This window comes from Peromyscus maniculatus, chromosome 22 (genome assembly GCF_049852395.1).
Source record: "Peromyscus maniculatus bairdii isolate BWxNUB_F1_BW_parent chromosome 22, HU_Pman_BW_mat_3.1, whole genome shotgun sequence".
Taxonomy (NCBI): domain Eukaryota; kingdom Metazoa; phylum Chordata; class Mammalia; order Rodentia; family Cricetidae; genus Peromyscus; species Peromyscus maniculatus.
Window position 1 is genome coordinate 3,286,813 of NC_134873.1, and position 15,577 is coordinate 3,302,389.

At 58.6% G+C, this 15,577-nt stretch overlaps 1 protein-coding gene and 1 long non-coding RNA gene across 5 annotated transcripts in view; one reads left to right on the forward strand and one right to left on the reverse strand.

Moving 5' to 3' along the window:
• The window catches only part of Gng7 (G protein subunit gamma 7), a 59,727-nt gene extending 48,624 nt beyond the window's left edge, over positions 1–11,103 (forward strand). For 3 of the 4 annotated variants that reach the window (XM_076558872.1, XM_076558873.1, XM_076558874.1), the window contains 2 exons: positions 5,819–5,935; positions 8,082–11,103. In XM_076558872.1, the coding sequence (XP_076414987.1) occupies positions 5,852–5,935; positions 8,082–8,207 (210 nt within the window). In that variant the 5' untranslated portion in view covers positions 5,819–5,851 and the 3' untranslated portion in view covers positions 8,208–11,103. Of the gene's footprint in view, positions 1–4,179; positions 5,491–5,818; positions 5,936–8,081 lie in introns of those variants that run through there. The other variant, XM_076558875.1, reaches the window with a different exon arrangement.
• LOC121825043 (uncharacterized) lies at positions 11,021–11,954 on the reverse strand. Its single transcript, XR_006067104.2, has 2 exons — positions 11,338–11,954; positions 11,021–11,253 (listed from the first exon to the last, which is right to left on the reverse strand). It is a non-coding gene; the product is annotated as an uncharacterized LOC121825043 (long non-coding RNA).
• Between the last annotated feature and the right edge of the window lie 3,623 nt (positions 11,955–15,577).

Sequence of the window (15,577 nt, forward strand, 5' to 3'; positions counted from 1 at the left end):
GGAGCCGGAGGCTGTACACGGTTTCTCAACAGAAGGCTGCAAACCGGCCCGGCCACATTCGCAGGCCACCTCTGCTCACGCTGTTTACATTTGACTCTTGACCTGGATCTGGACGCACGCGTGCGCGGCTTTGTCCGTGGCCACGGCTGCTCAGGGTCCCCTTTCCCCTGGATCAGGGACCTGGAGATTGCCCAAGAGAAGTCCAGAGCCGGGAGCGTCCCTGCACTGTGGCCTGTGGGCTCTGTCCTCCGTCGTAGTCAGAGAGGGACGGGACGTCGTATTCTTTTTCTTATTATTTATTGTTGTGGTGACCAAGTCTTACGTAGCACAGGCTAGCCTCAAACTGGCTGTGTAGCTGAGGGCGGTCTTGAACTCCCAGCCTCTGCTGTGTGTGCAGAGGGTCGGCACTGTGGCCAGCTTGTGTGGCGCTCCGATGGGACCCAGGGTCTCCTGCGTGCTAGGCAAGCGCGGTCCCCTCTGAGCCACGAGCACTGTTCTCGTAGGGTCCCCTGGAGGGTGATGAAGCTGAACTGGGCTAGCGGTGGCTTCGATCCAGGGAGCTTCTGGGAGCTGTGATGTCACCAGAGTTCATGCCTTTCCATTTTACCTCCAGACCTGTTGGGGTCACAGGGTTCTCTGATAAGGGAGACCTCGTCCCAGGGGGCAAAGGTCACCGTGTCACCACAGTGAGCTCCAGAAGCAAGGCCACAGTGCTCTGCACCCACGGAGCCCAGTGCACCTGCCACCCTGTTGATCCCCACCACACTGAGGCCCTGGCGCCCTCTGCCACCCGCCTGGACCACCCGGAACCTGTCACGGGGGGGGGGGGGGCGGGTGGCTCAGGGTGCCGTCCGGTTCCGCCGTTTTGCTCTGTCCAGGCTGCGCCCTCTGCCACCCGGTCGGAGACGGCCTGTGAGTCTGTTACTGAACGCAAACTCTACCAACAAGCAAGCACATGCTGTTGTCCCAGCACTGCAGAGCTGAGGCAGGGGGATTGGGCCATCCTCAGCTACACAGTCATGGGGGGAGGGGGGAGATGATGTGAGGCCTGTCCCCAAAACAAACAAACAGAAAAGGAGCTGGAGAGATGGTGTGCGTGTGTGTGCACCTCAGTGTGTGAGGAGCTCAGACCACTTCGGGAAATCTGTCCTCACCGTCCGCTCTGTAAGTCCCCGGGCTTGAACTCGGGTTCTCAGGCTGGGCAGCAGCGCCCTTACCCACCGAGTCGTCTCTGGCCCCTGCCTTCTGTCTTTGATGGAATATTACTCACCCATGAGAAAGAACAAAGGGTGTGAGCGGTGGTGGTGGTGATGTCCTGAGGGGAGACAGAGGCCGCTCACGATGTGAGGCTCCTGTCCCAGGACTTTCCCCCTACAGCAGAAACGAAGAACGGAGCCAAGGTTACCGAGGTCGGCTGCCATGACACAGAGCAGAGTCAGGGCAGCAGCGGTGGCCTGCGTCCTGGAGGGGGTTACATGGCCGTATGCGCTTCTCAAACCGCTGCCCCCAGGGAACCCCAAAGGGTTTCACTGTGTGTGTAGGAGCTCTTAACAAGAGCCACGTCATGGATGGGAGTCCTAAAGAAGGGTCCTCGTCCAGGGGCGGTGGCGGCACCCGCCTTTAATCCCGATGCTTGGCAGGCAGAGTCAGGTGGATCTCTGTGAGTTCAAGGCCAGCCTAGGCTACACATCGAGTTCTGGGACAGCCAGGGCTACACAGAGAAACCCTGTCTCAGGGAAGAATAAAAAGGAACGGTTGCTGTGATTTGCCTCCTCTTTTTTCCTGAGTTTCCTTATTGGCTTTTGGTAGTGGTTGTTTTGTTGGACAGAGGTCTCAGGTAGCCCAGGCTGGCCTTGAACTCACTATGTAGTCAAGGATAACCTTGGATTCCTGAGCCTCCTGCCTCCACTTACTGAGCGCTGGGGAGGAGACAGGCACCTCCGTGCCTGCCCTAGGACCTTCCTGTGTGACCCGTTCTTGCCGGTCTCTCGCTGGCGTCCTCAGGGTCATGCGGTCCCTGTGGCCATGGAGCACGCCTCCGTCACGCTCATTTATTTACTTCCTTACTTATTCATTAATTTATTTCTGAGACAGGGTTTCTCTCTGTAGCCCAGGCTGGCCTTGAACTCAGAGATCCGCCTGCCTCTGCCTCCCAAGTGCTGGGATCAGTGGCCTGTGCCACCCCCCCCAGATTATGTATGTATGTAGTATGTATTTATGGGTTTTGAGACAGCGTCTCACTGTGTAGCCATGGCTGTCCTAGAACTCGCCATGTAGACCAGGCTGGCCTCTGCCTCCACGCCTGGGCCTCGTTCCTCTGATCTGTGGGTTTTCCCTGTGTCTGTCAGCACTGGGCTGAGGCACTGTGTCCCCCTCTGCCTCCCACGGCCACAGGTCTCGAAGGTGGAGAATGTTTCACCGTCTCGTCATCTTTTAGTCTCCTGTGTTCGGACTCTCGGCTGAGGAGGGTCAGGGAGGGGGTCGCATGGGTTGTATGAGGCCGGGGACGTGGCTCAGCCACAAAGAATTGTCCCGGGAGCCTGGGCACGCCTGGCCGATTCCCTGCCCCCTGGACCTCAGAAGGGGCTCCCCTGGGTACCCCAGCTCTTCCCACCCCAGCATGTCAGATTCCAAGCGGACCGCCTCTGAGGGCCTCAGCGGGGCCGGTGAGCAGGGACACAGGGTCTCTTGGAGTCCATGGAACCAAAAAGGGACTGAGACAAGCCCTCAGGCCCCAGGGACTTGTGTGGCTGTCGGGGGAGCTCCTGGCATGGAGTGGGTGGAGGCCCGGCCTCACACACAGCACCCAGGACTCCACACACACCGTGATGCCGTCCAGGAGCCCCTGGGTGACTTGATGACTTGTTCCCCCTCGTTCCCAGCTCTGTGTCTCTGTGAGCGTCTCCACCAGGCGTGGTTACCATGTCAACCTCCCTCCGGCAGCACCCGACGGTGTAATTATATTTCTCCCCAGGACGACAGCTAAAACCCAGCCCTGGCCTCCTGGCTTCTCACCCCAGCTCCGGCAGCACACCCAGGGCTGCTCCAAAGGCAAGCCCTGTTCTGAAAGGCCGTCACCCCAAGCGGCACCCCGAGTCCTCCCCTGCTGCCGGCAGCCTGGTGCTGCAGTCCCCGTGGACGCCCCCGGGAGCTCTGTCCCCCAGGGCTGCCACGTGCTGAGCCTGGTGGCCAGCCGCCTGTGGGGAGTGCGGGCGGCTGACTCAGCAGCCCGCGTGTTTGCCTGTTGTTGACTCGTGGGGGGGCATGGCTGGGCCGTGAGTCAGGGACTAGCTGGTGACACATACTTCTGCCAGGACAACAGGGGACAGCCTGCAGGGTGCAGGGAGGGCCTGAGTCGCACCCCAGAGTGAGCTGACCCATGAAAAAAACAACCGTGTACCAGGAGAAGCATGGAAGACAAAACATGTCCAGACATGTATGTGGGCAAACACAGCCATGTCCATACTGAGATATGCAGAGGTGTGTGTGTGCGCGCATGAGCAGTATCGGCCTGGAATCCCTGTGAGGAGCTGGGGGCGTGGTCAGGGTGGAGCCCCGCCTGGAATTCCTGTGAGGGTCTGGGGGCGTGGTCAGGGTGGAGCCCCGCCTAAAATCCCCAGTGAGGGTCTGGGGGCGTGGTCAGGGTGGAGCCCCGCCCAGAATCCCCCAGGGAGGGGCTGGGGGCGGGGCCCCTCCGTTGAGCCCTGGCTCTGCATGCACTTCGTGAGACACACATGCCCATACCGCATGCCTGTGCAGAGACCCCCTGTGCACACACAGCACACACCTGAAGACAGACACTGACCTGCTCCCGCTTCCATCTGGGCACACTGATCACACACACCCTCACACGGATGCATCCTTACGTGGATGTGCACACACATGTGCTGAGCAGGACCCCCAGCCTCCCAGGAAAACACACACTGAGGCCTGGCCTTGTTCTCTGAACCCAACTATATTTAGCTGAAGAGAATCTTTGGTTTCCGTGTCCTGCCTAGAAGTCCTGATGAGTGATTCCTCTGCAGCCACATGCTGAGGAATCTCTGTCCCCGGGTGCTGGACGTCTGCCCACACCCCAGGGAGCCAGGCAGGGCCAAAGATGTTTTTCTATTATTATTATTATTAATTGAAACCTGATTAAGAACTTTTTTTTTTTTTTTTTTTTTTCCAAGACAGGGTTTCTCTGTGTAGTTTTGGTGTCTGTCCTGGATCTCACTCTGTAGCCCAGGCTGGCCTCGAACTCACAGAGATCCTCCTGCCTCTGCCTTCCAGAGTGCTGGGATCAAAGGTGTGCGCCACCACTGCCCGGCAAGAACATTGTTAAACTGGATGTGGTAGCTTATGCCTGTCAACCCAGACCTTAAGAAACTGAGGCAGGAGAATGGCCAATTGTTCCAGGCCAGCCTGGGCTGCATACAGAGACTCTGTCACTAACAAAGCAAACAAAGTTGATGTCTATTCGTCTTTATCTGCAACAAAAAATCACAAAGCGATTCCATTGAGCCTCGCTTAATGTGACATTTGATGAAACTGTGGGCAAGGGCTGACAAGAGGGCTCAGCAGGAAAAGGTGATTGCAGCCAAGACAGACCGACGACCGGTGTTCAATCCCAGGGACCCACAGGGAAGGAGATAACAGAGTCCCACGAGTTGTTCCCTGACCTCTGCATGGATGCTGTAACCCACGCAAACACTTACACTCACACACACACACACACACACACACACGCACACGCACACTCACACTCACACACACACACACACACTTATGCACATGCATCTGAACATGCAAACAGGCATGCATACACAAATATTTTTCAACAATAAAATGTCAGGGCCTCCAAGATGGCTGGTCTGATAAAGACACTTGCCACCAAGCCTGGGTGGGTTCAATCCCCGGGAGAGAGCCAACTACTCTGGTACGTCCTCTGACCGCATCCACAACACACAAAATATAAATAAGTGTCATGGGGGGTAGGGTGTGGCTCAGCACTGCGGAGGCCCTGGCGTCTGTCCCCAGCAGCCCGCCCCGCCGCCTGGGCTGTCCGAGAGTCCCTCCTCGAGGTGACTTCCCCAGGAAGATCATACCATGTGGGAAACGAAAGTGAAGCCTTCACCATTGTCCCACCGACCTCGGGTAGCCGAGCCGTGCCCAGGTCACTGGCTCTTCTGTCATCCTGCGGCAACAAAGCCTCTGCTTGAATTCCCTAGCTCGGGACAGACAGGGACAGACAGACAGACAGTCTTCAGCTGAATTATCATCAGGCCCAGCCTGGGCCATGCCAGTCACAAGTTCTGGACCTGTTGAATGAATGAATGAATGAATGAATGAATGAATGAATGAATGAATGAATGTGTGAACGGCTGAGGGAGGGGACTGGGACGGGGCTGGGGTGACCACAGACCCTGATCCCATCCCCCATCATGTCCATCTCCCAGTGATTGCTGGCCCCCTGCCACCCCACCCGCAGGCACGGACGGACACTGGCAGGTACTGGGTGCCCGCCCCCTGCTCTGAGCAGCTGGGCTTGGCGAGCAGCCGGCCAGTCCTCGGAGGGGTCGGAGGGTCGGGCGGGGTGGTTCCGGGCTCGTGGGTCTGAGCAGCCCGTGGGTCTGAGCAGCCCGTGGGTCTGAGCAGCTCGCGGGTCTGAGCAGCCCGCGGGTCTGAGCAGCCCGCGGGTCTGAGCAGCCCGCGGGTCTGAGCAGCTCGCGGGTCTGAGCAGCCCGTGGGTCTGAGCAGCTCGTGGGTCTGAGCAGCCCGCGGGTCTGAGCAGCTCGTGGGTCTGAGCAGCAGGCTCACGTCCCTCTGTGCCCGCCAGCTCTCTGGACGCCGGGGTCCAGGCTGATGGCTGATGATGTCAGGGACTAACAACGTCGCCCAGGCCCGGAAGCTGGTGGAGCAGCTGCGCATCGAGGCTGGCATCGAACGCATCAAGGTGAGCGGCCCCCGGGGGGGCGGGGTCAAGGTGAGCGGCCCCCGGGGGGGCGGGGTCAAGGTGAGCGGCCCCCGGGGGGGCGGGGTCAAGGTGAGCGGCCCCCGGGGGAGTGGGAGGGACACCGGCGTGCTGCACCATGGCCTCCGCTTAGGTTCCGGCTGGGCGGCCTGGGGTTCCCTGGGCTTCTCAGCGTAAAGAGACGGCTGTTGCCTGGCTGGGAGACCCAAAGCGTTCTGTTGGACAGAGACTGGGTTGCCGTGACTGTGACACTTCCTTCCCGCGGCGTTTTTTCTCACCGTGGTCCCCTCACCCACAGTGCTCTGTCTGTCTTTTCGGCCACCACGGGTGGGAGCAGGTGTCATAGACAGAGGAATGGAGCGGATGGTGTCTAGCTGCTGCCACAGTTTGGCGTGGTTTTCATTTCCTGCTTTTTGTTTTGTTTTAGTTTGGTTTGGGTTTTGATTTTTCGAGGCATGGTTTCTCTGTGCAGCCCTGGCTGTCCTGGATCTCGCTCTGTAGCCCAGGCTGGCCTCGAACTCACAGAGATCCTCCTGCCTCTGCCTCCCGAGTGCTGGGATTAAAGGCCTGCGCCACCATGCACACCTGGTTGGTTTTCATTTCTTGCAATAAGACTGTTTGGTTTGTGTACAAAGGGGGGAAGCTGGGGGCGTGGTCAGGCTGGAACCCCGCCCAGAATCCCCCAGTGAGGGGCTGGGGGCGTGGTCAGGGTGAAGCCCCGCCTAGAATCCCCCAGTGAGGGGGCTGGGGGCGTGGTCAGGCTGGAGCCCCGCCTAGAATCCCCAGTCAGGGGCTGGGGTCCTCGTCCAGGACAGAACAGTTTCCTAGCCTGCAGGTGGCCCGAAGTGTCATGCCCCAGCACCACCAAGCATAACAACAGTGTCACACTGATCCGCAGGGCCTCAGCACGTATTCATGGACTGGGAAGGGGCGCTGGGCCCCAGGCGCTTTCAGCGGGGGATGAACAGAACCCTCTGGGCCTTGGTGCTATGTGGTCACAAATGGGCCTGATCCCATGTGACCCCAGCCCTTGGGGCCGGCGGGGCAGAGGACTCCTCACCGGGGGCCCGGGGGCCCCAGCCGCAGGTTTCTGCGGACAGACAGCCAAAGCATTCCTTGGGGCGGAGCACAGAGCAAGGCCCCTGTTGAAGTGGTTTTGTGTCTGAGCCGGTGCCAACCCCGGCCTGAGCGCGGAGGGCGCTCTGGGTGATTCACCCCGCCGTCTGTGAAGTCAGGAGGAGCCCTCGCATCAGCCAGTCCAGTCTGCGGGTGGCACGGGGGTCATTAGCCTGGTCACCCTCGCGGGCACCCTGGGGTTCTGCATCCGTTCCGGAGTCACCGACACAGAGGCCTGGGAGGACTCTGTGGCAGGGACTCGGGTGTCCGGTGCCCACACCAGCTATTCTGAGGCCTTGCAGTCTATTCTTGGGGTCACAGAGGGAGAATTTCCAAGCGGGGGCCTGCATCTGAGTGTTCAAGGGCAGCCGCCGAGGGCACTGGGGGGCATTTCCCCTCTGTGGGGGTGGAATGGTCCTCAGGGCTGGGCAGCCGGGCTGGGCCAGGTCCCCAGTGTCCCAGCCTACCAAGATAACGGGGGGGGGGGCAGGGAGTCCTGTCTCTGGGGCCAATCCGGGCAGCAGAGTGAGACCCGTCTCCAAAGCGAAAGACCTGTGGATTACTTAGCATGGGGGTGTTGGTTCGGGGCTGATAGCTCAGTGAGCAGAGTGCTTATAGCTTGGTTGGTGGAGTGCTTATGCACGCACCCTGGGTCCTCACCAGACACGGCGGTGCACGCCTGTCGTCATCCCCAGCTACACGAGACCCTGTGTCAGAAAAACAAAACAACAATGGTGGCCTATGAAGATGCAGAAGCCGGGGGGCCCCCGGGGACCAGACGGGAGCGGTGCAGGGGTGGGAGCCGTGCAGGGGTGCGGCGGGGTGAGGGGACCCAGCTTCCTGAAGATGCCAGTGACCTGCGGCTGTGTGATATTCCTTTTTGTGGCTGTGTAATATTCCACAGCCCGTGTGCCGGGGTTTGAGCGGCCATCATCAGCTGGGCTCTCTCCGTCCTTGTGGCCGCCGTGGCGTCTCCCCCATCTGACCTGCCCTCCCTGCTTGCGCCCCCCAGGTCTCCAAAGCCTCTTCGGAACTGATGAGCTACTGTGAGCAGCATGCCCGGAACGACCCCCTGCTGGTCGGAGTGCCGGCCTCCGAGAATCCCTTCAAGGACAAGAAGCCTTGCATAATTCTCTAGCGCCGGCCCTGGCTCTCAGCGCCTCCCCCTTCCCGCCCCGCTATGCTCCAATTCTTACCCGAGAAAAACCGAATTCCTCCGGCTTTGGGCTCCGAAGGAGCAGAGCCCGCGTGAGGGCAGAGCCCGGGTTAGGGTGGCGCTTGGGCCCCGCCGTGCGCCTCTGAGCGCCCCGATGTTCGCCTCCCCCCACTGCCGTCCAGTGTCCCCGGGGCCCCGAGTGACGTGACCAGTTCTTCACGCTCCCCTCGCAGGCGTGAGGACCTGAGTTCTAATCCCGCATAAAAAGCCCAGTGCGGCCGCACAGGTCTGCACCCGGCTCGCACGGGGCCGAAGGCAGGGTCCGAGGGGGCGGCCGCGCTGTCACCGACCTCCGGAGGGGACCCCGCCTCGGAGCCAGAGGAAGCAGCCTGGCCTGCCCCGCACACCATGCACGCTGCGCTCCCTCCCGGCGTCCCTGTCACGCACGGGGCCCTCTCCCCGCGGACCCCAGAAACGAACACCCGGGTCTGCACACAGCGGGGCCGTTGCTGCTGTGGCCGGATGCAGGATTTTGTCTCCTAAGCCTGAGCCCCATGTGGTCCCGGTGGCCCCCGTTCCCTCCCCGTCCCCAGCCACCAAGGCTGTGTGAGCGCAGACATGCAGACTCAGTTATCCTGAAAGTGTGAGAGGGAGTCACAGAGCTGGGGCCCTGCGTCCCACATGGGGGAGGTCGCTGTGACTCCGGATCCCCTCGCCTCGCTGGACCAAATCACCTTCCAACTAGCTGGAACCAGAGACCCTCAGTGTGAGCACTGCAGACCAGTTCCGCACTGCACCCTCACTGGAGATCCTGGGCGGGGCTCCACCCTGACCACGCCCCCAGCCCCTCACTGGAGATCCTGGGCGGGGCTCCCCCTTAACCACGCCCCCAGCCCCTCACTGGGGATTCTGGGCAGGGCTCCACCCTGACCACGCCCCCAGCCCCTCACTGGGGATTCTAGGCGGGGCTCCACCCTGACCACGCCCCAAGGCCTCACTAGGGATTTTGGGCGGGGCTCCACCCTGACCACGCCCCACCCCTCCACTGTTTTTATTTTGTTCCCTGGAACTGGAGATCTTCCTGCCTCTGCCTCCAGAGTACCTGCATGACAGGTCTCTGCTTCCTTGCCCGGCATCGGGTTGGCTGTGAAGGCGACCTGCTCTCTACACACGGCAGTAACAGCACAGGCGGCCCCTGAAGAGGCTTGGCTGTGCCAGCGTGGACTGCCCCATACCTCACAGGCATCCTAAGCACCCGGATGATGATGGATTCGAGAGAGCCCTGCTGCCTCAGTCCCCTCCCAGAAGACCAGTGGGAGCGAGCGGCAGAAATGAAGCCAGTCCAGTTATGTCCTACGGCCCTGGTGGGAATCAGCTTCCAAGAGCTGCACCAGGCTGGTCCCTGGACAGCTGCCCAAATTGCCCCCGGGGAAAGGGAATGGGGCTCACACACGCCGCCTCGTGTCCCAGCCCTCCAGGCACAGCCTACCTCCTAGGTAAGGTGTCAGGGCCCCCAACTCATTCTGACGGTGCCAGGGAGAGACGTCTGCAGTGAGACTAAGGGGAGACATTGTAGGTGCTAAGAGGGGACCCCCGTCTCCCCCTCCCTGGGCTGGCTCCCAGAGGGCACAGACTTAAGGTCAGACCCCTCCCGTGCATCGGCTCCCCATGACTGGTCAAGGGGGGTCAAGGACATTGGGGAACCTGACCCCCAAACCAGTGTTGGGATCAGAAAAGCCACTGTGTCTCCCCAAAACTACAGCCACCTTGTGTTAGAGTGGGAACCGGGGCCCCAGGGTGTGTGTACCCAGCCTCACTAGCAAAGAGAGAAAAAAGCACGTGCTGGGGACCGGGGTGGCAGCCCAGTGGGCAGAGCACTCCTAGCATGCCCGAGAGCCTAGCTTCCATCCCCAGCTCACGGCACCCAGGCCTGGGCACACTGCGGAGGTGGAGGTAGGAGGATCAGGACTTCATGGTCATCTGCTGCATGATGAGTTCAAGGCTAGCCTGGACCACAGGAGACCATGTCTCAAAACCAGAAAACTCAGCGCGCTCTTTTGCCGTCCCTGCTGCAGCTGCTTCCCTCAGGTGGGGTTGCTGGCAGCGGAAGTCATGGCCAGTGTTTGGTGGAAGCAGATTTTCCTATCTCCACTCTGGGGGGGAAATCAAATCAACATCTACGCCTGAACCTCCAACTGCCCCTCCCCAGGTGACCCACAGACCAAGGGCAAAAGTGGCCTCTCGTTCCCCAAGGAAGGTGGGACATGCTTTACCACTGTTTCCAGGATGGACCTTGGGCCCCAGAATAGTCCCCGGGTCCCATCCCAGCCACCAGAGCCCTGCCTGGGCTTGGAGAAGCCAGGACGCAACAGCAATCAGGAGCCGGGCTGTGGTGGCTGGCGTACACCTTTAACCCCTGCTGAAGGCCGAGGCTAATGAGTCTCTGTGAGTTTGAGGCTAGCCTGGTCTACAGAGCGAGTTCCGCACAGCCAGGGCTATAGACAGTCTAAAAAAGGAAGAAAAGGGGAAAAACAGTGAGATCTGCTTCCTCCTGGTGACCGAGGAGAGACTTCCAGCCCAAGGAGAAGCCGCCAAGCCCTCCCTCGTCCTCAGCAGAAGCCACAGGCACCCCCTGAGCGGGCGTCTCAGACACAATGGCCCGACGTCACGGGACGTCACGCGGCACTTCTGTTTCCTGCACTCCACGCCAGGCCCCGGCTCCCCTCTTCTGTCTGCATTGTGACTTGGTTGGTTTTTATTTCTGATTTTAAAAAAGAATTCTGTTGTGCCACACCCACTCTGGCAGTGTTTAATATTGTGTGGAATGAGGGTCACGGCGATGTGAATCCTCCATAATAAAGGCTCAGTCTTCCTTTTACCTGACTCCAGACTCTTGGTTTCTCTCCCTGGCTGGGACAGCTCAGGTGATGGACTCTGGCCAATCATCCACACCCCCTTCCTTCAGGGATTCCATCCACAGGGCCTGGGGTGAGGGAGGAGCGAGGTTCAGTCCTGGTGGATGACAGATCTGCACACGGAAGTGTTTTGTTTTGAGACAAGGGTCTCATGTAGCCCAGGCTGGCTCCGAACTCATTGTACAGCAAGGGCTAACCTTGAACTCCTGATCTGGGTGATAGGTGTGGCCGCCATGCCTGGTTCATGCAGTGCTGGGGATGGGGGCCTGGGCTTTTCTGTTCCCGCTGAGTGAGGGCTCCGCCCACCGAGCTCCACCGCGGCCTCTGGTTTTGGGTTGAGACAGACACACCGCATACCTGCCTAGAGCGGCCCAGTCAGGGCTCGGAACACGGCTCCGTGAAGAAGACTCACATCTGCTGTGCCAAGCCCTGGGTTCCATCCCAGCGCTGTGAAAAATAAAAGACCTTTTACCCCTGGACAGTTGTGGGGTCAGAGGGTCAACGCAGGCATCCTTGGCCGCAGTCCGTCCTCCTGCCCCTTTCCAAGGACCTGATGGTTGACAGCAAGCCCTGGATGATCCAGGATGGTCCCCAGCTCAGGGTCCTCTGCTTAGCCCATCTGCGAAGTCTGTCTGCTCAGAGAGATGCTGTGTCGCAGGCCTGAGGGCGCAGATGACGTGGTCTTTGGGGCCGGTGAGCAGCAACCTGCAGCCTGGCTCCCAGGGAGGCCTAGCGTGAGGCAGACGTTTATCTGCTGCTGTTCGCATTATGACCCGAGGCCCAGGGGTGAGCTCAGGACAGCAAGGCGGGGAGGGAGAGCAGGCGGCGGCGGGAAGAGTCTGTGGTGTTGGCTCTGCCACCACTTAATGTGCTCTGCGGTTGCCTCGGAGGGACCATGGCCTCCTCGTAAACTCACCTGGGCCGTATTCTCAGGGTCCAGCTGAGGAGCAGGGGAGGGTCAGTGTCCCGCCCCGTCCCCCCCCCCGTCCCCCCCCGTCCCCCCCCCTCCGCCGCCCCGCTCTGTATGTAAGCAGACAGGCTCCTCCGTGCAGGATGTCACACTGTGTGACATCAGCCATGACTTCTCCCAGCCAGCCTTCCCAGGCTAGTGAAGAGGACAGGAATTGCAGGAAGTTTGGGGGGGGGGGGGCGGGGAGTGGAGGCGGCAGTTTACAAAGTGCCGGGAAGACTCAGGACAAAAGAGAACAGGGCACATTTCCGGAAGTGTCTGATGCTTGGAGACAATGACAGCAGCATCCCTGGGCCAAGTGAACACGCTGGTGAGTCACGGACACACGCCCATGGGCTCACACTCCCTCCACAACAACTCCCCAGAGACGCGAAGGGCGCTAGAGGGCTCTGTGTGAGCTTTCCCACGACAGAGGGGGACCACAGCCGCGTGGAGAAACGAGATGCAGAGGCAATACTTGGGTGGCTGAGGCAGGAGGATCTGGAGTTCCAGGCTAACATGGGCTATAGAATGGGACCCTGGTGCTGGAGAGACAGCACAATGGTTAGAGCTCTTGCAGAGGACCAGAGTTCGATTCCCAGTACCACATGGTGGTTCACAACCATCTGCAAATCCAACTCCAATTCTAGGGGATCTGACACCTCCTTCTGACCTCTGTGGGCGCTGCATTCACGTGACGCACCGACAGACATACATACAGGAAACACCCATGCACATGAAAAGAATAAATAAAATTAAGCTGGGCAGTTGGCTGCACACACCTCTAATCCCAGCACTCAGGAGGCAGAGGCAGGTGGATCTCTGAGTTCGAGGCCAGCCTGGTCTACAGAGTGAGTTCCAGGACAGCCAGGGCTACACAGAGAAACCCTGTCTTGAAAGACAATAAACAAACAAACAAATTAAATTTAAAAAGAAAGAATGGAACCCTGTCTAGATGGATGGATCAAGAGATAGATGTTGAGTAGATCATTGGTAGGTATGTAGCAGATGGTGGATGGATAGATATAGATAATAGTTAGAGAAATGGATCAATAGATGGTGGATGGATGGATATATAGGTAAAACAATAAGGCAAAAGCCTCACCCTGTATCGGTCTGAATGAGTAACTTTAGAGCTGTAACATGGGAGATGAGGGCATGGCGAGGACGTGGGTGGCTCTGTGATGCTGTGGCCCCCACCTCTGGAGAAAGCACAGCATTCCCTCACCTCCCATGATTCCTCGGTCCACAGCTCTGCTCACAGCTGCTCACCGTGGAGAAAGGAAAACACACATGCAAAAAGTCCTAGAACAACGGAAAGTCAGGCATTTGCCCGTGACCTCAGAATTCAGGGATCAGGGGATGATGACTTCCAGGCCAGCCTGGGCTACACAGTGAGACGCCGTTTCAAGAATAAACAATTCAGTGAATGAACAAATGTGGAAAGAAATGATCAGGGCCGGAGAGATGGCCGAGATATTAAAAGCTCAATGCTTTCAGAAGACCTAGGTTCTGTTCCTAGCGCCCACATGACGGCTCACACTGCCTATGACACCAGCTGTAGGGGACCCGACGCCCCCTTCTGGCCTCTGTGGGAACTGCCACTCACATGCCACACACAGACACACACGTGCTACAGATAACTAAAAGCAGATTTTTTTTTAAGAAAGAAAGGAATGTTCTGAGCAGCTCCTAAGAGACAAAGGCTGGAAGCATGTCAGGCATTCGGCCATAGGTGAACAGAGAAAGAAAACATGCTCATACCATAGGATGCCACTCAGCCATGGGAAGGGACATGCAGCTGGCACAGGGTGACTCAGGAACATTCTGTGCTCAGTGAAACAGCTTCACACAGAGGAGAGTCTACAGGCAGCAGGTGACCCTTGGAAGAAGGCTGTGATCACCAGGCGCCAGCCCCAAAGATGCCCACACCTTAACGGAAGAGCCCAGAGCTTGGGGGCCTGTGTAGAACCGAAGAACATGACCGGAGGGTCCTGAGCATTCTAGATCATCCAGGGCCCAAGGCCACCACAATCTCAGGGCTTTTACCAGGGAAATGTAAGCAAATGTCTATTTGACAGGTGTGGGAGCTCAGGAGGTGGAGGCAGGAGGATTACTGTGAGTTCAAGGCCTTGGAAAATCCTAGATGAGGTGGAGGGTGGAGGTGGCTGGAGAGATGGCTCAGAGGTTACCTGTACTTCTCCTCTTGTAGAGGGTCCAGAAGCCCTGTGACTCCAGCTCCAGGGGATGCAACGCCCCCTTCTGGCCTCTGTGGGCACTGCAGGCACAGAGTGTACAATAAACAGGCAACACCTACACATTAGAGACAGACAGATGTCTGTCACCCAGACAGAACACGGACAGACCAAAGACAGGTTCCTGCCAGAATAGCTTTTTGTTTGTTTGTTTGTTTAAGACAGGGTTTTTCTGTGTAGTCCTGGCTGTCCTGGATCTCGCTCTGTAGCCCAGGCTGGCCTGGAACTCACAGAGATCCACCTGCCTCTGCCTCCCAAGTGCTGGGATTAAAGGCGTGCACCACTGCCCAGCTCCAAAATAGCTTTGTAAGCCAATGAGGCTTTTAAAAAATTATTCTTAAGCCGGGAGGCACAGCCCGGAGGATCTCTGTGAGTTCGAGGCCAGCCTGGTCTACAGAGTGAGTTCCAGGAAAGGCACCAAAGCTACACAGAGAAACCCTGTCTCCAAAAACCAAAGAACAAACAAACAAAAAATTATTTTCCTGAAGGCATTTTACTTATTTTGGTTATTTATTTATTTATTTATTTATTTATTTATTTATTTATTTATTTAGAGTCAGGGCCTCTCTGTCTAACCCTGGCTATCCTGGGACTTACTGTGTACCTCAGGCTGGCCTCAAACTTGTGGTGATCCTCCTGCCTCTGCAGTGCGAGGATGACAGGAATGCACTGTCACACCTGGCATGGTCCAGGGGCATAGGCCACTCAGGGAGCTGCCCACTGGGCAGTCCCACCCCAGCGGCAGGGTCGACTCATGGGTAGCTGTCACTGGAGTTCCCAGTCTCAAGGCACCAGGGTTCCTGTTGTGTGCTCTGGCACCCCACACGCCAAGCGTGGCTGAAAGAGAGGGTCGGCCCACACCGCGGGTGGAGATCCTCACAAGAACTCAGTGGGGTATGTGTTTGCACACAAGCATGAGGACCTGAGTTCAAATCCGCAGCACCCACGTTAAAAAGCAGACACAGTAACACACACTCTGCCCCAGCACTGGGGGGTGGACAGGGCCGGCCGGCCAGTCTAGCCCCATCAGTGAGCCTGGGCTCTGGGAGAGACCGTGTCTCCAAAAACAAGGTGAAAAACACAGTCGATGTCACCCTCTGGCCTCCACCTACAAACACCCCAAAGTAAGCTGAGCTACGAGCCATGCTGGGTGCCACTCAGAATGCCAGGCCCCCACCTCTGCAGATGCAGCTCAGTCCCTCCCCCAGGGTGTGGATCCACACGGGGAGGGCA